The following is a 25,379-nucleotide window of genomic DNA, read 5'->3' on the forward strand; positions in this document are numbered from 1 at the left end:
ATTCTCAAGGATGCCTGCTCAAGTCCGAATATTACTGGACTGGCATCGCTGGGTGTATCTCTTTTTTAACTATGGGGTCACCGTACTTATGGACACAATGCTATTCAGACAATAGCCCCTCGCACTTTCTCCAAGCTCCAAGGTTTCCAAATTTTCCTTTACCTCTGAATTGAATAGAGTAATTGGCTGGACCGATTATGCTACTAACTTCTCCTTCATCCCCCATTCCTCAACATCATTACCTGAACCAGTCTCTGTCACCTGCTAATAATCAAAGGAATTGACCGTCCCGAGAAGAGAATGAAATGAAAGAACACAAAACCGGAAAAACTACAACTTCATGCTGGACAACTGTCTTAGCCTTTTGCTCAGGTGCTGCTAACTGCATTTGAGGCCTTCCAGAACAGACTCATGAGTGCCCCTGGACCCTTTTCTGAGTGTTGGCCCCTCTGCAGTGGGTGGAATGGGCAACAGTGTGTCTCTGCTACCCTTGAAGCCGTGATGCTGGTAGCCTACACCTGGTACCTGTCTGTCAAATAACCTGAGCCTAAGAAATTGTCCATCTCTCCAGAGTCCACCAGACTCCTCACCCCATCTCTTCACCTTTCAGACAGTTTATTCCTCAAGTAACACAAATCTTCATATATTACCCAATATGTGTATGTGTGCATGTTTGTGTGTGTGTGTTCACATTTTAAAACTAAAATAATACAACGAAAAACAAAACAAAACATAGATTTGTTAGCTGTCACATAAAACCCTGCTGTCTATTTGACAGCTGTGTTCGCCCTGGTGTGACAGCTATGTCTGGTCGTGTGTGTAAGTGTGGACTTTACAAGCAGTTACTTCAGTTGGTAACTGTGTCACTGTATAAAGTCCTCTATGTAGTGTCCTAATCATGTGCTGGTATTGCTATAAAAAGATTTCTCAGTCACCTCAACATCGCCCCCTAGACTAGAAAAATGCTGAAGACCAATGTATATCAATCGATTTTCCCTCTGCCAACTCACATGCCATTCTCAGTACCTCACATTCAGTTACTTGACTAAGTGGGAAAGGCAAAGGGGTTTATTTCTATAACACTTTCTTCAAATATAACAGTATCCAGTACATGTCTGTCTAACAGTGAAAAATATAAAACACGAAAATTCTACATTTTCTAGGGTTTCACATTATGTCGTATCTTGTGGTAAAAGTCCTACTCCAATGTTCTACACAGAGATGCATATCTGTATGCCTATCCTCTAGCAATCTCCTGTCCTCCTGTCCTCCCCACCCTTTGTGCATCCATATAAAGGCACATTTTTGTACAGGAGGCATGAACCAAAACAAAAAACAAAGAAAACGAAACAGATAGGCAATCTATAAAACATGAATCGTATTTCCACAACAGAACCGTTCTGCTTAAAATCAGCAGTTTCTATACGCATGAAAACAAAACCCCTGACTGTTTCTGTAACTCATGTCAATCTAGTGTGTGTATCTCTGAATTTGTCTTATGTAAAAACATAAAAATATGTCTTACCCCTATTGATGAGACTGTGTCTGATTTTATCTCTACCAGAGCAGAGAGAGAGAGAGAGAGAGAGAGAGAGAGAGAGAGAGAGAGAGAAAGAAAGATAGAGGGGTACTAGCATTTGTGTAGAGAATGAGAAATAAGAAAGCAATGAACAATGGGAATACAAAGATTTGAATACAAACATACATGTAGAAAGGGAGATTTTACAGCCAAAATGACAGCTGGATTGGACTCTATGGGGAAATGGCTGACTTCATTCCACTGCTCCCCTTAGCTATTTGCTAACTATGACCCCTCCCCATACTTGACTAGGGGGGTCTTAACCGTGCAATCCAGTGTCGTCCGTCATTTGTTCATTAAGAACTCAGTATCACATTGACTACGTACCTTTTTTAACGGACTTTCCTAACTTATGATAGAGAAATGTAAAAATTAACTGTTGATGACTTATCTGAGATACATAAAACAATATTTTTTTGGAGAAAAGTATGTACATTTTTGGATAATGATTCTCAGCCAAACAAATTATCATGAGTCACTGCAGCCTGAAACAAAGAGTGTTCCAATTGTCTATTGTTAAATTGTCTTTCAAGAGTGATTTTTTTCTAATTCTCTATCCCACCCTTTGTAAACACTAAGTCTATATTTCTTTTGTGTACCCTTTATCTGTAAGAGGGAAACAAGATAGTTATCTCAAAACAGCAAACAAAACAAACATTTCCATTCTTTACCATCGGCCAGCGATTAGGAAACAAGCATTTGACAACATAAAATAAACAAACAAAATCAATAAAGATTACCTTTTAAAATCAGTTTCTTCCTAAAAGTACACAATACTTACCACAGATTAAACCCCACCTGGTTGTAGGACTACAGGTCTGACCTCTACTCTAGAGTTGCCTATAGTTCTCCCCCAAAGTATTAGTTGTTACAGGGTGTGCAATCAATTATTGGGGAACCTCTGAGAGAAGTGTGCGCCTCCTTTGTGGATGTCTATGTGATTTCCAACCCAGGTATCCATTCTTCTCTCTACACAGTTCCTACTCATGTGTCCCTTCTTACGGCAGTAAAAACACGTCCCTGTCATGTCTGCACAATATTTTGCTAGGTGTCCTATTTTATTGCATTGAAAACACTTCCTCAATTCATGTTGTTTCTTTTCTTTAACCCAGGTGTTATTACACTGTGGTCGTGTGTGCAGTCCCTCTAATGCTGGGATATTCACCATCATTAACCTATCACTCTGTGTTTTTTCCTTTTTACATTCTCTTGCGAAATGGCCTTCTTCGTTACACTTGAAACACCTGATTATTCTATGCTTCTTATTATGTGGGTTGTATGTTGGTGGTCGGATGTGTAGACCCTCTAGTGCTGGGATACTTACCATCATTACCCTATCACTTAGTGTCTCTTTCTGTTTATTCATACTTCTATCATGTCCTATAGCTGACTCCCTGAGAGCACTTACAGTGATTCCTCTCCAGTTTGGTAATGAAGTTTGCACCCTTCTTTTCACGTTTTCCCTGAGGCCATCCATTAGAACTGAAATAGCAACCTCCCTGTAGTATACATTATCTTTTATGTCTGATACCCTATTATATTTGGCCATCTCTATCAGAGCCCTGCAAAAATAGTCTGTTGCATTTTCACTATCCTCGTGCTTGATAGTAAAAATTTTACTCCAGTCCACTATCACTGGAAAATATATGGCCAACTGTGTGATTATATGTCTAATATTGTCCTGATTATCATCCTCGGTTAAGGATTCATCCTCCTCCAACATACAATCCTTAATGAACGTTTGTATATCAGTATTAAGAGGAAGACAGGTCTTCAATAATATTCGCCAATCGTTATTAGTTGGCTCGTACACATTACCATAATATCTAATAAACTGCTGACATTTGGTCAAATCTTTCCTAGGATCAGGGAAATCAGACAAAATTGAAAATGTTTCAGACCTAGTGCATGGATCATGCTTTGCTACATGTTTGAAGGGAACATCACCATCTCTGTCCGCTTTCCCATTGGGAACTGTTGTAGTGCAGACAGGATGCAAGTCTACCAAATCACTATAACTAGTTGCTGAAATTGCTGCTGCAGTACAATGGATGTCTTCTCCTGTGTTAACCTTTACATTATTCTCACCACTTTCAGCCGCTGCCCCTTCTGGTGGGATTGTTTCTTTTCTTTGTCCTGAAACATTACTTTTAACATTACTTAAAACAACATACAAGTTACTAGTTACAGTTTTCACATTTTTGGTATTGGCTGTACTATCCGCCCCGACCGAATTTGTCAGGGGCGTGTTTGCGCTCAGTTCGCCATGCTTTGCAACGCACACTTCCGGAACACTTGTTTCCGGTACGGTTACTTCCGTTGAACACGTGTTTTTCGCCACACTCACTTCCGCTGTGCATTCGCTGCTCTGCCACGTGTTACCTTCCATTTGCCACGATTTTAAACAATCATTATGTGCATTTCTCACTTTCGTTGACTTAATCAACCGTACTTTATCTTTTACGTTATTTAGTACCTCTGCATTAAAACTCCCTATTGTTGGGAAAGGCCTTTCACAATCTTTGTTCATTTCGACCCATGTGTCACAATACACAGTTGCGTATGCACCATATTTTTTACACATGAGAAATCTCGCTGAATCAATAAGGCCTTCTTTAGGCAGTACATTGGCCATCTCTAGCGTATGCTTAGCACCCATGTTGAACAATACCTTCAGCACGGAACACAGACACACTGCAATGCTCTGTTCTTTCCGGCCAACAGTACTCTTCTATGTGGAACACAGATACATCGCAATGCTCTGTTACTTCCACCAAATAATACTCTGTTGCTACAATCACCGCTAGAGATCTCTAATGCCCGGTGGACGTATTTCCATTAGTCGCGTCCACTCGCTTCTTTCTCGCACCAGACGAGGACCCCTAATACAGAAATATCACTGTGGGCCCCAAGGGCTATCAGCTCCTCGATACCCTGGCTCACCACAAAATCAGCTGAGTTTATTATCGCTGGGAGCGCAAGTTGATAAAATCAACCTGCCTTTCCAGTATAATTCCTCCTAGCTGCTTCACCAATTCGCACTGATGGTTGTCGTGCGGTTAGATCGCACAGCCTACTGATACTAGCTATTAGCAGACCTTGCGATCTATTGGTAGCGCTTTGCGAAAACCCATTTTTCGCATTCGGTATACCTGCCCTGTATACCGTCCTTCAGTTGGGCAACCCGCCTCGTCAGACAGCAACTGAGCACAATGAATAATAAACAGTGTATCTATGTTACAAAATCACACACTATACACCTTTTCTGCGCGGAAAATTAAAAGTTCCCAACAATAGTAATAATGTCTCAGAGGCTTTCACAAGTAATTATACTATGCATATAATAACTATCAAAACGATTGTTCAACCACGTGGCAATATTAGCGGAAGTTCACATACGCAAGGCAGGAAGTACACATACCCTATGCAATGCAATACACTTTAAAACGTAAAACGACAATAAAAAGAAACATTTTTCTTTCTTGTCCCTAGATTCTAGTTAGCGTTCCTTCAGTTTACGCAACTGCGGACATTCGGCTTCTCAACACAAAATGAACAACAGGTTTTGAACACATTGCATTCTTTCCCGTATGAGACGCGTCCGTCAATATCCACCCTTTGTTGAGCAACCGAAATCCGCAAGCGTTGCGTACTTTCAGATAACGTAACCTCCTAAACTCACGAGCCCCCAAATTATTAAAGTAATTTTATCGTTTTCAAATAAGCATTGCCCAAGCGATCGTATTGTGTTTCTAACGCACAAAGTGATTTATTTTAGCAGATGTAAATAGTCAACATTTCACAGATACATTGTCATCATATAAAGAACAGTACAGTATAGCCAATACCAAAAGATACATGCATACCGCTGCTATCGCATGCGCTCGCTGCACTAACCACGGGACCCAATGGACAGTATATCTGCTTAGAATACTGTGTCAGAGTTGACTGAGGGCCGTAGGGGTGCAGCTATGATTATATACAGTACAGTACAGTGTTACACAGTGAACAATAGAGATGACGTAGATTGTTTCTATAGGTCCAGACGTTGGGTGGGTCCAGGGTAAACAGGTCATAGGCTGATTCAATCTAAGGAATCCAAAGGAGAGGGTCATCTCTCCAGGGGATGAGCTCTGATCTTCCTGCCAAGATTACTAATCCTAATAGTCCATTATTCCTTAACATTAATAACTTGCGTATGCACTCTGCGATCCCTTCGCAGAGTGAGCCGGACAGTCGCAAATGTAAAGGGGATTAGTATGATATCAGACATGTCACATTTCCCATAACCTGAACCTTGAATATCACTGAAGTGTACATATAATCAATATATATATATATATATATATATATATATATATATATATAGACTAATAATAAACCAAATACTATCTGCTCATAAATTACAGTGTGACGGAACCAATATGAATATGAATTATATAGATAACTAAATGTTGTAATGCGAGTGTGTGCGTGCGTATTTTACCGTGCGATCGCACCACGCCACGTGTTACGTGGCGTACGGATCGCAATCGCACGGCTAAACAATATTAAACCAATATACTTTCGTTCATCCAATTATACGACTTCGACAGAAGAGATGGACAGTACTTCAATTAGATTGATCCCTAAGAGCTGTCAATTTATTGTAACTGGTCTCAGCTTTTTAAAGACACTTTTACACCTTTCCGCACCTCCAGGGGGTTGCGGTCTATGACACTGTTTACAACCACAATTTGCATGTTCCCTGATTCAAAACCCATTTCTACTATGTGACCTAACTTCCCTGTGGAGTGTCACACAGACCCAATTTTATTATTAATAAATTCAATATAAATTTACAAATTTATAGATACCAAACAGCATAGGTCCATTGTATCAGCTGAACTGATATAGATTTCCCCACCTTCTCTACAAGGCAGACAGCTTTATTTGAAGTATAGGCTGCCCTACATTATGCTATTTATGAATATGTGGTTGATCACTTATATTGATTTTAAGTGGCATTTTTGAAAGCTGAATTATATTTGTCTATATACAATATTGCAGGCCATGCTCACACAGCTCATGTCTCTTCATGTGATACTGCTGCTGGGAATGGCTCCCTCCCGTCTGTCCAGGGCCGGATTAACCATAGGGCTAACTGGGCTACAGCCCAGGGGCCTCGGGCATCCAGTGGGCCCTTTTAGGTGCTCAGCAGCAGTATTGATCGGTCGGGGGTGGGGGCGCCCCCGGCCCCATCAATGCTGCTGAGCATTTTCACTGCGGTACTTCCCCGGCGCGCTGTAGTCTCCTTACTGAGGAGATCTCGTGAGTCTCACTCTCACGAGATCTCCTCAGTAAAGAGCATACAGCGCGCCGGAGAAGGACTGCAATGGCAGGAGAAGGAGGTAAGTGCCTCGGGGCGGCTTGGCTCACCGGGGGGGGGGGGCAGCTCAGATCACGGGGGAGGCCCTCACGGGCGAATGGAGGCCCCCTTAGCCCAGGGGCCTCCATTCCCTTAATCCGGCCGTGCGTTTGTCTCACATCTCTTTAGGTGTCAAAAAACTCTCCTATGTCAAGATGTAACTCACCCCAGGGGGTAAATGAATTATGCTGTGCTTTCTGCAGGTCACCGATATTCAGCGACTTCTCACAGCAACTGTAACACAGCAATGTCTGTAAGGGCAAGTTTTGCTCTTAAAGACATTGCGATTTTAAATGTAGCTGTCAAAAGTCGCTGAATGTCGGCAAATTGCAGAAAGCGCAGCATAATAGATTTACCCCCAGGAGGTCCTTGAAGCTGCTCAGCTTCCCCTAAAAGTGTTGCTGCTTTCTTTTAACACATAGGTGGGCAGAGCCACCAAGCACAAACACACCAGACCCTGTAGCTATACATTTTACACCTTAGTAGCACAAATTATCAATGGATTCATTTGATACACAATATTTACACTGCAGTTATGATTAGGCTATAACTGTAAGTCTCCTATGTTCACTACAAATTTTTTTTTTTTTTAACTCTTTATTTTTGACAACAATACAAATATAGCAACAAAAATTGGGAAACAGGAAAGGAAGGAGGAGTAAGAATTCCAAAAGTATACAATACGGTACAAAATCTGAGAGTACAGGGAAATTTACCCTTTGTTGCAATGTTAATTGTACTTTTTCTTTCCTCCATTTCCCTAGAATCTTTTTTGTTGTTTTTTGTTTTTTTAGTTAAAAAGAGGGGAGGGGAGAGAGGAGGAGAAAGGGAGAGAAAAGGAATGAAAAAGAGGGGGGGGGGAAAGAAAATAAGAAGGGTTCAATGGGTTCCCCTAGGGGGGAGCGACCTGCACAACCCACCTTCAGAGAGCAACGTGTCTCAGGGGAGAAGCTAGTGAGTAGATTGAGGAAAGAATTGATGACCACCTTCGAGATGGATTAGGGGTACGTTAATAACAGAGAAAGACCATATCTAGAGGAAGTGATGATACAGGGGATTAGAAGACCACGATGTGGAGGTGAAACAAGTTACTGAGTGGCAGGCATAGGGGACTGATGAAAGGTGTACCAGGGATCCCAGATCTTATGAAAATTGCTAACTTTATCATGTAGGAGACTTGTGATATATTCCATTGAGGCTATGTACCAAACATGGGAGGTTATGCTTTGGAGGCTCGCTGGGCAAGGTGACTTCCAATTCTTAGCTAATTGAAGGCGTGCTGCGGCACATATATTTTGTGCCAGCTTGTTACTGAACTTATTGAGTGATTTGTCTCGAGAGCATAGTAACATAACCAAAGGGTCCGGAGAAACCACGACCTTCAGAAATTTAGAGATTAAGTCGGAAACCTGGGCCCATAGGTTGGAAATAAAGGGGCATGTCCACCATATGTGGTAAAAAGATCCCACCCCACCACAGGACCTCCAACAGAGGTCTGACGTACCTGGGTAAATTTTATGAAGTCTCGTGGGTACCAGGTACCATCTTGTGTAGACCTTAAATGTGTTTTCTTTAATCAATGTGTTAATGGATATCTTGGAGATCCTGGTTCTGAGCCGGGACCATCCCTCCTGATCCAAAGTTTTGCCAATGTCACGTTCCCAAGCGGTCTCGAACAATTCGATGGGACTACTTTCTGGCTTTAGGTATACATGGTAGACCAAGGATATCAGTCCCTGGGCTCCAACTCGGTTGATACAGCATCTCTCAAAGGGCGTGGGGCTACGTAGTTTGGTCGATATACAGTTTGATTGTATAAAGCTTCTAATTTGGATGTAAGAAAAAAACAAGGACGACGGGAGTTTAGACTTTTCTCTCAGATCCGAGAAGGATTGGGGGGCATATATCCCTAAAATATGGGTAAATTGAGTAATCCCCGCTTTTTGCCAAGGTGCTGCGTACGATTTGGTGTTACCGGGAGGGAAGTCTGGGTTGTGCCAGAGTGGCGTGAGAGGGGAGGGATACAAGGTGAGTTTCCATCTCTTGTGTAGTTTGTCTCATAGATCAAGTGTAAACTGTATAGTGGGGTGAGAATAAACCGAGGCCGGCCTCTGGCTGCGGGGAAGCCAGGGTAGGAAGCTAAGAATGTGTACTGGTGTGAGTGCATTTTCGAGGTCGACCCATCTCTTGGTCCCCGGGGGCATCTGCCAAGAAATAATATGGCTTAGATTGACCGCGTGGTAGTATTGGTCAAAGAGCGGCAATCCACATCCTCCCGATTGTGTTTGGCTAGACAGGATCTTTTGAGTCTCTATTTTTTTCCCCTGCCAAATAAATCTGCTACAAATTAGTTGAAGATTCGCTAAATATGCCCCTGGGACTGGTATAGGTAGTGTCTGGAACAAATATAAAATTCGGGGTAAAAGATTAATTTTTATTACATTTATTCTACCGAACCAGGAGATGAACAGCGGATCCCATCTTGTGAGATCACTTTTAATGGAATTTAGAAGGGGGGTGTAATTAGCGTATTAAAGTAATTGTATCGTTTTCAAATAAGCATTGCCCAAGCGATTGTATTGTGTTTCTAACGCACAAAGTGATTTATTTTAGCAGATGTAACAAGTTAACAATTCAATACATGACTGTAATATAATACAGTACAGCACAGCCAATACCAAAAGATAAATACATACCGCTGCGCTAACCACGGGCACCTGTGGACAGTAATTCACCCTTGAATACTGTGATCAGAGTAGACTGAACACTACATGAGAGCTACTGCTTATATGCAAACAAAGATACAGTGAAACAATGCAGGTGGTATAGCTTGCTTCTATTGGTCCAGGCATCAGGAGGGTCCAGGGGGTACACATCATAGGCTGATTCAATCTAAGGAATCCAAAGTTGGGGGTCTCTCCAGGGGATGAGCTCTGTTCTTCTCTCCAAACTGCTCTGTTCTTCCCGCTAAAATGCTCTGTTCTTCCCGCCAAACTCCAATTACAATCAGTCCATTAGCATTTGACAGTTAATATCATATTAAAGGTTTATTCCCTAACATCAATAACTAGAGTATGCAATGTGCGATCTCTTCGCCGAATGCACCGAACAGCTGCTGATGTAAAGGGGATTAATATGATATTAGACATGACACCTTTCCTATAAGCTGAACCTTAAATATCACTGAAGTGTACATATAATCATATTATATAAACTAATAATAAACCAAATACTATCTGCTCATAAATTACAGTGTAACGGACTAGCATGAATATGAATTATATAAATAACTAAATGTTGTAATGCGAGTGTGTACGTGCGTATTTTACCGTGCGATCGCACCACGCGCTGTGTTAGGTGGCGTACGGATCTGTGTTACGTGGCGTACGAATCGCAATCGCACGGCAAAACAATATTAACCAATATACTTTCGTTCATCCAATTATACGACTTCGACAAGCGTTAAACAGTTGACTGTATTCTTTGGTAATCTGGACCCCTAAATAGCGAACCGCTTTAGGTCGCCATTGGAATTTAAATGACGACTCTAAGATACATTTTACCGTGTCAGATGTTTGAAGCGAAAGAGCCTCTGATTTGGAGTTATTTATTTTATAATCTGACAGGGAACCGTATACCTTTAGTTCTTCAAGTAAATTTGGGAGCGAAATTAGGGGGTTGGAAAGTGTCAGAAGGACATCGTCGGCGAATAGTGAGATTTTGAAGTTTCGGGGGCCTATACGGATCCCAGAGATGTCTGGGTTCCGCCTTATGGCGGCAGCTAAGGGTTCGATACATAATGCATACAGTAGGGGAGACAAAGGACATCCCTGTCTTGTGCCGTTACCCAGAGAGAAGGTGGGGAACAATAATCCATTCGTCAGGACTGACGAGGAAGGGCGGTGATATAGGGCTTGGGTGGCCAACATAAATTCCCCCTTCAGGCCAAATTGATTGAGGGTGCTGAACATGAAGGGCCAGGAAAGCCTGTTGAATGCCTTTTCGGCATCAAGGGCTAGGACAACTGTGGGAATTTTGTACTGATTAACATAGGTCATGATATCTATGGTGCGCCTAGTGTTGTCCAGGGCCTGTCTAGAGGGGATGAAGCCTACTTGGTCCGGGAACACCAGGGTCGACATGTAGTTGTTTAATCTGTTTGCCAGTACTTTAGCGAATAGTTTTACATCTGCGTTAATTAGTGAGATGGGGCGATAATTAGAGCAACAAGACGTATCTTTATTTGGTTTGGGAATGACCACTATGGTAGAGCGGGTAGATTCTTCGTGAAATTTACCGCCATGTAATATATTATTAAATAAATGGGTCAGTTGGGGGACAAGCTCTTTAGAGAATGTTTTATAGTAAAACATCATGAAGCCGTCGGGGCCGGGGGCTTTGGAATTCTTTTGTGATTTCAGGGCTGAGGTAACTTCCTCACCAGTAATTTCCTGGTTCAAGGATGTGATCTGGTGAGGGGACAGAGTGGGCAGTGAGCATTTGTCTAGGTATGATTTGATGGTCTGGGGAGGGGCTTCTGGGGTGTGCTGGTCTTTGTGCAGGTTATAAAGGTTTTCATAATATTCATGAAAAGTGCCATTAATGATCCTGGGATCGTAAGATATATTCCCCTTCTTGTTTCCAATTGAAGTGATTGTTTGGGATGCCATTTTAACTCTAATTCTGTTGGCCAAAAGTGTGTCAGCCTTATCCCCCTTCTCGTAAAAGGATTGATTGAGCCACCAAAGTTGACGTTCAGTCTTCTCCGCCAATATAGCCTGAATTTCCACTCTAATTTTTTGAATCTGCTGCCCAAGTGAGCGGGAGTTAGATTGTTTGTGTTGTAATTCTAAGGTTTCAAGTTGGGAGGATAGCTTATTGTATGTCTCATTGCGCTCTTTCTTCCTACGGGAAGCGAACTGTATAATGTTTCCTCGGATTACTGCTTTATGAGCTTCCCAAATTGTAGGGATCGGAACTTCTTGGTTATTATTGATGTCAAAATATCCTGTTATTGCTTCTGCTTTTTGCTCTTTAAAGTGCGGAAGCTTAAGTAAGGTCTCGTTTAGTCTCCATTATGTTCTGCCCCGGGGGTTCTGAAAAAGGTCGACCGAGAGGGAGAGTATAGAGTGGTCAGACCAGGTGTTAGGGATTATGTCGGCTTTCCTTACATGTTGGAAAAGGTTAGTACAGCTCATGAACATGTCTATTCGGGAATAGGATTGGTGGGGAAATGAATAGAATGTGTAGTCCCTAGAAGAGGGATAAAGTGCTCGCCAAATGTCAAAGAGGCCGGCCTCGGTCGATTGCTTTAGCAAGTTTTTGCTATGCGAAGCTAGTGAAAAGGGGCGTCTAGGTGTTGATCTGTCCATTGAGGGGGACATAACTGTGTTGAAGTTACCCCCCAAGAGGACCATACCTTTGCGTGACCGATGTAATTCTGAGAAGAAGTGTGTAAAAAAAGCCGCCTGACCTGTGTTAGGAGCTTAGATGTTAGCAAGGGTGATGTCTAGATGCCCAATCCTTCCTGTTAAGACCAGAAATCGTCCCTCAGGGTCGTCCTTGATCTCTGACATAACGAAGGAACAGAGTTACGGAGTAAAATGGCCACTCCGTTTTTCTTTGTAGTATGAGATGAGTAGTAAGCCGTGGAGTGTCTTCTAGAGGACAAGGAGGGATGGCCGCCAGCCTTGAAGTGGGTCTCCTGTAGGAAAATAATATCCCCTTTTAGTTTATGCATAGTGTTGTGCAGCATAGAACGTTTTTGTGGAGTATTCAGCCCTTTTACATTAAGAGAAATAGTAGTGAAAGACATAGCTGTTTTGTAAGGGGCTAGACTGTTTTGGGAGAAATATACTCAGCAGGTGGAGGGAAAAGGTGGAGCACCAAGGAAAAAAGAGGGCAGAGTATGCGCAAGGAAAGAAGAGCACAGGAAGGAAAGAAAAATAGATAGATAAAGATGATAAGGTTTTAAAGTGGGAGGGGGTAAGGGGAGTGGACTCAGGCCTCACAGGCAGAGGAGGAGCCCACAGGTGAAGTGCCTAGATACCAAAATAAACTAAAGATAGGTAGAATGAACCTATAAAATGTTACAAATTAAGGCACTAGGTGCGGGAGTGCATTAAGGTTTCGTATATTCAAATGTAAATTTAGAACTAGAAATGTATAATTCCCAATATATGTGGGTGCGTGGCAAGGGGAGTAAAAGGAGTGTCCCCCGTCTGTCTTGCGAATTATCTAAGTATACTAAATTATTGGTGAGACGGCCAACCAGAAACGAATATAACTGCAGAGCAGCAAAAGTTATCTTAACAAGAACAAACCTGAGTGAACAAATGTAAACAATGCAAAAGAAGGGAAAACATGATGTGCAAGACAAAACAGAACATAACGTTATATGGATTAGAGATAAGATTAGGCAATAACATCCTCTCTAGTGAGGGAGTGAGAGAGTTAAATCAAGGAGGTTGTTGGCTAGATGAGGTTTGTGGGTCCCCTCCAGAGGATTGGTCATAGCGAGAAAGATTAAGTCTGTGAATCAGGTCTTTCCCTTCGTTGGGTGTGCGGAGCGTTTCTTGATGACCTTCCACTTCAACTATCAGGCGAAAAGGGAATCCCCAACGATACTTGTAGCCGTTCTCTCTGAGGGTATGTGTCACATCCCTAAGGTCACGACGTTTAGCAATTGTTGATGGGGCAAGATCCTGGGACACTTGTATGCGGTTACCGTCAAAGAGTGTGTAGGGAGTGTTCCTAACTGCACTGGAAACAATGTCCTTGGTCTTGTATGAAAGGAGGCGTAGGATCACATCACGAGGGGGGTCAGAGTCCTTCGAACATGGTCTCAGAGCTCTGTGGACCCGTTCTATCTGTATTGGTTGGTTGGATAGCGTGGGGTCTAAAGTGGAAAAGAACTTGCACATGTAACCTTCAAGGTCCTTGGGTTCGATTTTTTCAGGGATGTTACGCAGTCGTAGGTTGTTACGGCGTTCCCTGTTTTCCATGTCTTCCAGTTTGTCTCTAAAGAAATCGTTTTCTTTCAATAGGAAGTCCAAGTCCTGTGAAGCATTGTTCTGGAATTTGAGTGAGGACTCCATCTTGTTTTCTAGAGCTGATGTTCTTTTAGCAATTATGACCATTTCTGTTTTAAGGTCCCCTATTGCTTTTTGCAGATCTACCGAAAAGGCATTGGTACGGTCAACAATTAGGTTCCTCAGCTCAGCAAAGTCGGCCTTAGTGGATGGATTTGACGTGCCTGATGAGTCTCCATCGTTGTGGGACTCTTGAGGGGAAGAGGGAGAAGAAGAGGATGTGCCCGGTTTGTCTTGACGAGAAAAATGCTGCGTAATTTCGCCGGCCGTGCCCCGGCGACCTCTGCCTGCAGGCCTATTCATGTTGAAGATTTTATCTCTGGCGGACCGCTCGTCCCAATAATGAGAGTATAACAGACAGATGGAGGACAAGTCCAAATGGGTTAGATGGACATTAGCTGTGTTGAGCTGTTAGAATAATAGGAAAGAGAGTTCCCCTGAGGATGCCCTCCGGAATCGACCCTTACAATGAGCGGAAGCCCGGTTATAATACGGTATACTTGTAATTAGTGTGGAGGAAAAGCGAGCCGCGTGAGACCGGATTGCTGGCCTGCGCTTTTTTGGGGGAAATCTTCTCTCTGATGTTGTGCAGCTTTGAGTGAGCCCAGGATGAGGCTCTGTAGTAATAGACAACTAGTGAAGTTGCTGGTATTTTGCTTCTTCACAGCAATGTCTGTGCTGTAGCTGTGAGAGATTACAACAGGGGTCCCCCCTCAGCTTATTCGTAGGGCCACTCTTTCTTCAGGTCTTAAGAGACTCACTGTGTCAGAGGGGTCCAGGCTGCATCGGGCGGATCTCAATATGCAGGGACAGGTATACAGCCACTCTGCGCCTGAGATGTGGGGAATATAGAATGTGTTGTCCCCTTAATCCGTGTGTCCGGAGATTATCCCGGTGCTGGTGAGATGATGGCTTCCGGGACCCTCAGTCTTCCCAGCAGGCACCGCGACTGGTAACCCGCCGGAAGAGAAGGAGATGATGGTGGCCGCCACTTCCGGTCCGGGGGCAGGGATTTTCGATCAAGCCCGGCGCAGCGGGGGAACCTACAGTCGGGCCGGTCACTCCTAGACCTGCTCGGGTAAAAGGTGAGAGGGGTGGTAGGGCAGCGCCCGCTTCTTTTATCACAGTTGGTGCCACGTGTATTATCTCACCCCCACCGGGAACCGGGCTCTGTCTCTCCACCTATGTTCCCACCGGGTGAACTGGGGCGAACAGGAGGGCACTCGGTCCGGGCCAGCGCACCACCAACTTCAGTATAGGCTGCCGGGCTAAGGGACTCGCACCCGTTTCACCTAGGGCCACCAATAGTCCCGAATCTTATTCCCCACAGATGTTGGTCGGGTTCTGTGAGGTTATCTCCGGGAAAAGGACGTGATAGGGAGCACTTTTCCTATCTTTTGTGAGGAGCTCAGGTTCCACACGACTACTCCTGATGGCTACCAGGCCACGGCTCCACTACAAATTTATTTTAAGGCCATGCCCCTTAAGGCTTCCTTCAACAAAGTATAAAGTAATGTTTACAAATGTTTTGTTGCGATGACCCTCTCCCATAGTACTTAGGAAGTACCATGAGTGGCCCAGGTCTTGTGCAAAACAGACCCACACCTCATTCACCACAAACATCTATGTGCAGTTCTACAGAAGAGCACAGTCCACATATATACTCCCATTGCAGCACTTTGAAGACACCTAGTCAGCTTTGGAAGTGTGTAAATTATCCGTTATGGGTTTGATTCAGTCGAAATGTGAGAAATTGTTTCATTTAACGGTGACATACATAAGTATAATGGTATATTTGACATAACATTCCATATACGTAATTAGGAAAATACCACAAACTGTATTTTTATTTTTCACACCTTACATCTTGTACCTTTTGCCTTGCTTGTGGCCCTTTTGAAACAAATGTCTATGAATGAACGTATTGCAATAAATGAACTACATGCCAGGCAGTGACTTCAAGCAGCGTATTGCACAAGCACCTCTATCCCAGCAGCAGTCTCCTCCACCCCTGACAGTCACACACTCACCACAGGAGCTGCCAGTGAGTGACGTCGCGCTCCCCGCCCTCGCCTCGCGCTCGCTGACACTCTCACAGGCTCACGCGCACCCCCAGCTCTCGACTGGCTGAGCTGGTGGGAGATGCGCGCGCAGTCGGCTCGCTAACCGGTCTGCGAAACCGGAGAGACCCGGACACGGTGAGTGGCTGATCGCTGGCTCAGCCTAGACCCACACAGGCCTCGTCTGAAGAGAGGGAGTACAGTGACAGCTCGCCAAGTACCGGCAGCGGCACAGCATCCCCGGACACCCGCTCCGGGGCTGGGAGGACAGGCCCTGGCGTACGTTACCGCTCTCCCAGACTGTGCCGCGGCCCGGGACACCTGCAGCATTCACCGTCTCTGGTGTCCCAGAGGTCCCTCGCCTCCTGGAGCCCGGGACCTTGGGGGGCTGTCCCTGCTGGGGGGGTTACAGACATTAATGTGCACATCTAGCCCCGTCCTATGAGGGTGTAGACACGTCAGGGAACCTGACTCAGGGTAACGTTAGCAGTCCAGCAGCGGGGGGCACTACAATCCCCAGCATACCGTGCCAGCCTGTGCTTTAGGTGGTTGTTATATAGGAAGTGTTATAACCCACCAACCAGGCTTGTGTTCTTCCGTTATATGGATTGCTGTGTGATGTTACATTGTGTATATTTTCCTTAGTTACATTGCATATACGTGTCTGTCTCTGCTGTCAGTTCTGGTATGTGGAGGACACACTTAAGGGTATAAAAATCCGCTAAACGTGTTTTGTACGTGATTTATCTTGTTTCCAGGAGTGATTTTATTGTTTTGTGGAGATGAAAGCCAGTAGTGGATGTAAACAATTTACTCTTACAATATTTATATAAATGTACATGCTTCCCTGGGGCTAACTGTTTTCGTGGCGGTAAAATGGATACAAAGTATAAACAATGAACATCCTTTGCTTAAGAAGTGTCTTAATATGGTCTAATCATCTAATGGCTTGTCAACATATTGTAATGTAATCTTATTAAGGAAGTGTCTTTCTTTTGATCATTAAATTCTACAGTTGCTCATTAGTACACATAATGTTATAAATGATTGTGTGAGTAATACGTTTCAAATGTTGAATTTACATCAGATAAATATATACATGACTTTTATGTGTTTCTGGCACTGCAGTAGCAAATTATGGGGTGTAATCAAGTAAGATATTTATTGTACCTCTAGTTAGTGTAAATGTGATCTTTTGATCACTAGCAAGTTGCTACTGAAATGTGTAGTCAGTAGAATTGAAACTGCCATATGAAGAGACTTACAGGAGTAAAACAATTCAAATAAACAGATATGCTTACTTTTAAGGGTTTGCATGCTGTGTGAGAATAGTTCTATAAGTATTTTCAAAACAGTAAAAAATCTATAGCTAACCAGTGTATCTGGTTTTATGTGATAGAAATAATTTAACCAGTAGCTAAAGTATCTATAGACAGCAACTGAATCAGTGATGCCTGCTGGACTCTAGAAAAGGTTACAGAAAGTAAGAGCAAAACAATCAATATATTAACTAAACTATGTATAAATGAAATACTTTATATCACATATTGAATTATCTAACATTTTATAATTGTAAATTACTCAAAAGGTTAAAGTAATGTCTGCTGCATTATATTGTTGTTGCATAGAGAGACAGACATGAGATTAGGTTTTCATGGTTCCTCAAGCTTTAAATATCCAGAGTGCTTCCAAGAAAATATTTTGTTCTGCTGTGTTCTCACAATGGAATGTAGACAACACTGGAGACTGATTTATAATGCCGAGTTTTCTGGTTTAATGCTATGTGGTTATTTTTCCTAAGGGTGAGTAACAATAATCAAGACTGGTGGAACCCGTATTTATTAACTATTATTACTGTCCCAACGCCCTTTTTAGCGTCCTTTGCTAGCATGACTTGAATATTTTGTTTTGGTTACCTGCAACTGAGCTAATACCGAGCTGTCAAATAATATCCAGTAATGCCAGCTCATCAGGAGCCACCCAGAGACTGCAGCACACTGAATGTTACTCTGCTGTATTGTTATGAAACTCCCTTTCCTTGGTTTTTACTTTTGCTGTGGAAACATAATTTTGTCCTGAAATTATTGCTTTTATCTCACAGATGTTAAGTATAATATTTTCAGGAGTTCTTATCCTGATTTTTATACTTTAGGCTTTATTTGTAAAATGCCATAGCAGTAATTGAATATCACACAATAAAAGTGGGCATGTATCTTGTTGACAAGTAAAAAAGTATTGAAATTTTAAATTAAAGCTAATACTACCCAAAATTTAGTTTTGAATGGAATTAGATGAAGTAAAATAAAAAAGCTTGACTTAACTTGTTGAGGCTGGCGTGTCTGCTTATGCATATAATGACCTCAGAAAGGGATCCTCCCTCCTGCTACAGGGGCATTTGCTAATCCAGGTACTCACTGTCCCTAATTTGTCTACTTTTAATGCTTGTGAAAACGTGAGTGGAAATGCACATTTGTTATGCAGCTGTTGCTAGAGTTTTGAGCTCTCTGTAGGCTTCTCCAACATGGTCACCTGTGTCCTTCACCGTGTGCACCAAAAAGAATATATCAGATCAATAAATAATACACAGTGCAGCAATTTGGTCCTTTCAATACACTGGCGCCCAGTGTCGGACTGGGGCATGAAGGGTCCACCGGGGGATGCAACACTATGGGCCCACCAGAGGGGGTGTGGTCAGCCATCATAGAGGCGGAACCAGACAGCTAGCACCTTAGTGTAGTATATAAAGAATGCAGTGTCTATATAAAGAGTACACAGTCTTGACCTGCCCCTTAGATTGGGCAGAACAGTCACCAAAAATCAGGATTGTCCCACTAGACCAGGCATGGCTAACCTGTGGCACTCCAGGTGTTGTGAAACTACAAGCCCTAGCATGCTTTGCCAATATATAGCAGCTTATTGCTGGAAGGATATACTGGGACTTGTAGTCTCAACACCTGGAGTACCGCAGGTTAGCCAAGCCTGCACTAGACTCAGAATATTTGACAGACTGTCCTACCTGTTGTTGTCACTTTTACCACCTGTGGCTGCTGGTTTCTTTAGTTGCGGCTTGTCTGGATCCTGGAATGTTGAGGGCCCTATTTGGAAAAAATAATGAGTACATTTAGAAACGCTAACCATCCCTGCCATTAAATCAACAGCACCCACATTTAATAATTAGGCCTCTCTCCAGCCTCAACATTAAAGTAATACTGCTCACATTTGATAAATAGATCTATTTCCCTCCAACCAACCCCAGCATTAAATTTAAAGTATTCCCATTTAATAAATAAACCTATTACCCTCCCTCCAAACAGCCCCAGCAATAAATTAATAGCATTTACGTTTAATACATCCATTTCCCATGACCATTCCTAGCATTAAATAATTAATATTCACATTTAATAGATAGTCCTCCTCCCCACACTCAGCCCCATATTCAGTTATTGACCCAGACCACCTCAGCATTAAAGGTCCCATCACCCCCTCCGTATAGTGTTCTCTGTGCAGCCCCCTTCACTATAGTTTAGTATAGTCAGCCCCCCTATAGTTTAATATAGATAGGCAGCCCCCCTATGCCACACAGTAGTGCCCCCAATGTTATGCCACGCAAGTGTCCCCAATTCACACACACACATATACTTAATACATTATATACACACACGCACATATTATATATATATATATATATATATATATATATATATATATATATATATATATAGTGATAGCACAGATAATATAAACAAGTGGTTAAAGAGTCTACTTACCTTTATGTTGATTGCTGCAGTCTCTCTGCTCCTTCTCCATTCAGCGGCAGCGGGAACATCAGCTGACGGGGAGAGGGCGGGTCACATGATCGCAGCTGTGATCACATTTGAAAGATGACTGGCTATCAGTGACAGCTAGTCATCTGTAGCAGAGGGGACGCGGGAGAGGACTGCGGGCACCTTGGAGAGGACAACGGTCCTCCAGGTAAGCTCCTCCCACGTCTAAAAGGGGGTGTGGCCGTGAGGTAGCCAGGCCCACCGGTGATTATACCGGTAGCCTGCTGGGCCAGTCCGACGCTGCTGGCGCCATAATCTTTTGCCCCAAAGAAACTTGGGCTGCATCTCAAAAGAGTTCTCATAGATAGCTTCTCCAAGTTACCTTCTTCCCCAAGAATACCATCCGTTGGTGACGTAGTCTTGAATATATCCCACATTGCTAGTTATCCATAGTATTGTATTTTCGTAAGAACCACCTGGAAGTTATTCGCTAATAGTATATTTGCCTTCATTGGGATTTTGTTTAGATAAGCAAATGTACATATATACCTGATTCTGAGTGTGCCAGAATGTAGGAATACTACTGGATGTTTTGTTTTGGAATTTTTTTTATTGGTGTAAGAATAAGCTTACGACCATGCTACTACTGACACTCTCTTCAATGCTCATCCTCTTGAGCATGTGTTGCTCAAGAAGCTCATAGCAGGCACTAAAAACAAAGGATCAAATTATATATACACTGATCAGTCACAAAATTATAAAACTACGGACAAGTGAACAACATTCATTTTCTCCTTACATTGGCACCTGTCAAGGGGTGGGATATATTAGGCAACAAGTGAACAGTCCATTTTTGAAATGTATGTGTTGGAAGCACGAAAAATGAGCAAGTGTAAGCATCTGTGCGACTTTGACAAGGGCCAAATTGTGATGATTAGACTGGGTCAGAACATCTACAAAAGAGCAGGTCTTGTGGGGTGTTCCTGGTATGCAGTGGTTAGTACCTACCAGAAGTGGTACAAGAAAGGACAACCGGTGAACCAGCGACAGGGTCATGGGTGCCCAAATCTCATTCATGCACGTGCAGGATGAAAGCTAGCTCATCTGGTCCAGTCCCACAAAAGAGCTACTGTAGCACAGATTGCTGAAAAAGTTAATGCTGGCTATGATAGAAGAGTGTCAGAACACACAGGGCATCACAGTGTAACAGCAGAGTGGTCAGAGTGCCCATGTTGACTCCTGTCCACCACCGAAAGCGCCTACAATGGACACCTGAGTGCCAGATCTGGACCATGGAGCAATGGAAGAGGTTGACCTGGTCTGATGAATCACATTCTCTTTAACATCATGTGGGTGGCTGGGTGCATGTGCGTCGTTTACCTAGGGAAGGGATGGTACCAGGATGCACTATGGCAAGAAGGCAAGCCGGGAGAGGCAGTGTGATGCTCTGGGCAATGTTATACTGGGAAACCTTGGGTCCTGGAATTCATGTGGATGTTACTTTGACACATTCCACCTATCTAAACATTGTTGCAGACCAAGTACACTCCTTCATGGCAACAGTATTCCCTGATGGCAGTGGTCTCTTTCAGCAGCATAATGCGCCCTGCCACACTGCAAAAATTGTTCAGGATTGGTTTGAGGAACATGACAGAGTTCAAGGTGTTCACTTGGCCTCCAAATTCCCCAGATCTGAATCCAATCACGCATCTGTGGGGTGTGCTGGGAAAACAAGTCCGAGCCATATGTGTATGCGTATATTGAATCATCCAGTGTTAAATCATTCAAATTCGATTTAATATACCATCTATGTAAGTTGATCCATTGCCTTTGCTTTATCAAAAGAAGTCACATTATTTATTCACTGGACTTGTGTGTTCATTTCCTGGCTTTGGGCATTCATTGACTGGTAATTTCTGTATCTCTCCTGATTTTTGGTTGTAAAATTCTAACTATTCAGTCTTCAAACCAAAATAATATTTTAACAATAGACATAGTAATGACGATGGTACATGTCTAAAGATAGTTTTTATGTGGTACCTTCCACATACATCATCCTCCTAAACAAGAGAATTCCCTTAAACGTTCATTCACTGGACAATTTACCCTATATATGTCTTTGTGCAACTTTATTAACTTTGTTTAAATGATAGAAACACACTGGTGAAGGATCTTAGAATAGATAATAAAAAATAATGAATCCAAAATTAATAAAAATAATAAACTTAATCTTTGTATATACATAAATGCAAGTCTGTATCTTATATGAAATGTTGGTGCCATTTAAAATGAATAGAATTTTATTTCTCCGTTAACGATTAAATCACATTTTCCTACAGAACACCTCCTACACAAAACCCACAGTCTTAGGTTTTGCTTAAGGTGGGATTTCTTGGCAGATTATTGTGAGGTGTGTAATTGCTGTCCTCACTCCAGGGTTGTTATTTCTTTGTGTGATCTGAACAAGGACTAAATATATCATAAATGTTGATGAAACTCTAAGCTATATAAACTATTTGACATCATGAGGACAGTGGGTACTGGATGACCAAACACATGCGTTGCTGGGAATGGTTCGGATAACACAATTTCAGTAGCAACCTTGATGTTTTCAATGTTTTTTTTTTTTTTTAAATTTATCACAGTGGAAGGAGACATACATGTAGTGAGTTCTCTAATGCTATTTAGCATTGAACGGCACCTTTTAGGAGCATGGTCCTTGCGAGTGCAATATAAAATAAGTGCTGACTTCATGTTGGACTTGCGTAGTAAGCTGAGGTAATAGTAAAATTTGAGTCACTGGTGGTTTTACAAATTCTTTCACTTTGATTTTGCACTTTTGTATGAATGGAAATTTTTACCTCTCAATATGTGTTTGTTACAGAATATATATATGTGTGTGTGTGTCAACATTTTCTTTCACATTTACTTACATTTAGGTTATGTTTGGTATCAGTAAAGTTAAGCTCTTTTAAAAGCAAGTGACTTTGCCATGGTTATTTTCCCTAATTGAAAAAGTTTATGCATTGTTTTGTTATTACATTGTGATGAGTTAAATAGATATTTTTGTGTTGTAACAATGTTCCAAGATGTCTTGCACTTACTATATTGTATAAATGTAAAGGCCTGAACAAATCTTTCAGAAGCACATCTTGCTTAGGAGTGTCCTGTTATCAAGAGTTTAACAGCTGCTATGAACAGAAAACAGTTTAACCTTTAAACTTTTGTATCCACCTAGTTGGAAACATAAACACTGAAATCTTGTTTGGAGAGTTGTAAATAGCTCTGGTGCTTAACTTTTACTTTCAGGTCAGCATGTCATTTTTACATAAAATGTAGGTTGCAGTAGAAATATTGTTGTTTTCATAGTTTAAGAAACTTGTACTAGGCTTTTTCCATTAATTCAGGGATATTTACTAATTAAATATCCTCACCATTTATTTATATAGCGCCACTAATTCCACAGCGCTGTACAGAGAATTCACTCACATCAGTCCCTGCCCCATTGCGGCTTACAGTCTAAATTCCCTAACGTACACACACATACACACACACAGACAGAGAGAGAGACACACGCACACACAGACTAGGGTCAATTTGTTAGCAGCCAATTAACTTGCCAGTATGTTTTTGGAGTGTGGGAGGAAACCAGAGCACCCGGAGGAAATCCACGCAAACAAGGAGAGAACATACAAACCCCTCACAGATATGGCCATGGTGCTGTGCTATACACTTCTGATAATCTGGCCACACACTGTAATATCTGCAGTAATTAGGCAATTGATATTTCATTGTGAAGACCACCACCATTTGCTCTATTTAGGAGGGTTCTGACACTTGCATGTAGGTGGGACATCTGACTATTACATTTGGTGCTGCTCAGCTCTATCTGTTGCATGAGAGATGCAACACAGAAGCTCTAAGCTGTATATTTACTAAACTGCGGGTTTGGAAAAGTGGAGATTTTACCTGTAGCAACCAATCAGATTCTAGTTATTTATTTAGTACAGTCTACAAAATGACAGCTAGTCTGATTTGGTTGCTATAGGCAACATCTCCACCTTTTTAAACACGCAGTTTAGTAAATATACCCCTAAGACTTTCAATGAACGCCTCTTTGTCAGATCAGCCACAGAGATAGCTGTGCAGTGCCAAATGCGATTTCCAGAGGCCCTAATACTATGCCTGTTAAATGGAGTGAATAATTGGGGTCCCAGGTGAGGGATCCCCATCAAAGTACTATAGTTGGCAAGGGAGGGGATTTAATACAGGAGTCATTTAACGTGGAGAGCTCATTTTTAAATTAGCATTCCCATATAGAGTGAAAAACTAACAGGGTGCCTTTAATCTGAGCCTCTGTGTTGCTTTTTCTGCTTCACAGACTCGGCCGTAAAACAGGGTTGGGTGACTCTACAAGAGGGTTTGAGCTGATGGACGAATCTGAAGTGACATGGAATAGAATGTAGCGATTCCGGGTGATCCAGTTTCCTCCCACACTCCAAAAAATACATGCTATTAGATTTATTAGCTACTATTAAATTGACCTTAGTCTCTCTCTTGTCTGTGTGCATGTATTTTGGGGAATTTAGACTGCCCCAGTGGGGCAGGGACTGATGTGAGTTCTCTGTACAATGCTGCATAATTATTGGCAATATATACATAGCTGATGATGATTAGTTGGTAATGCAGCTTCAAGTAAATGCACAATTGCACAGTTGACTCTCTTCTACATCATTCTCAAAACGTTTGGTATTTTTTTCCGGTGTACTTCCACTTTATGAATATATTGATTTGAAAAGCAATATATAGTGTGCATTACATCTCAAAATATATTTTATTTACCTCTAGAAGAAATACGAGTAATCCAATAGAACTCAATCGTTGAGTATGTTCTGCCATCTTGAATACAAAAGCATATGTTGCCACCTACTCTAGGCTTTTACAGCATCAGGTATTAGAGGGTACAATGTATACAGATGTTTTACTTCATGTTTCATTAAGAACGTAGAACTTAGTAGTGTCCTGCATATATGGGAGCCATACGGTATCTACTCAGTGTTGGGATATTATTTTTAATTGGAAGATCAAATCAAAAGGAAGTTACTGCAGTTTGATAGCAGTTGGCAATAGGACATTTATCTCCAGTTAGCCACTGCCTTAGCTTGTATGGCCATGGACATGCATAGTTTTTACTGCCATTTAACCTTCCAATTCTCTCTTTTTGTTTTGTTTTTCTTGCAGGTTTAACATTTTACTTCTTTAAAAAAAGAAATCCAAGTGTTTCAATGGTTGGAAAAAGATAACAGTTTGGGATAGTTGTTCACTTTGAATCAGAAAATGAGTTCACTAAAGCCAAGTGGGCTGAAAGCTCCTTCCAAAATAGCGAAACCTGGAACAGTAGCCATAACTGCTAAATCATCTGCGGTTACTGCTGGTAAGAAATCTGTTTACTTATACTAAAGTATTTTTTTTTTTTTC

General features: G+C 42.1%; 1 protein-coding gene across 2 annotated transcripts in view; it reads left to right on the top strand.

The window, feature by feature from the left end:
- The first annotated feature begins 16,172 nt into the window (after positions 1-16,172).
- The window catches only part of CLIP1 (CAP-Gly domain containing linker protein 1), a 90,626-nt gene continuing 81,419 nt past the window's right edge, over positions 16,173-25,379 (top strand). For both annotated transcript variants that reach the window (XM_075177888.1, XM_075177879.1), the window contains exons 1-2: positions 16,173-16,275; positions 25,143-25,335. In XM_075177888.1, coding sequence (XP_075033989.1) covers positions 25,239-25,335 — 97 coding nt within the window. In that variant the 5' untranslated portion in view covers positions 16,173-16,275; positions 25,143-25,238. The remainder of the gene's footprint in view (positions 16,276-25,142; positions 25,336-25,379) is intronic.

Source organism: Mixophyes fleayi, chromosome 1 (genome assembly GCF_038048845.1).
Source record: "Mixophyes fleayi isolate aMixFle1 chromosome 1, aMixFle1.hap1, whole genome shotgun sequence".
In the NCBI taxonomy this organism is placed as follows: Eukaryota; Metazoa; Chordata; class Amphibia; order Anura; family Limnodynastidae; genus Mixophyes; species Mixophyes fleayi.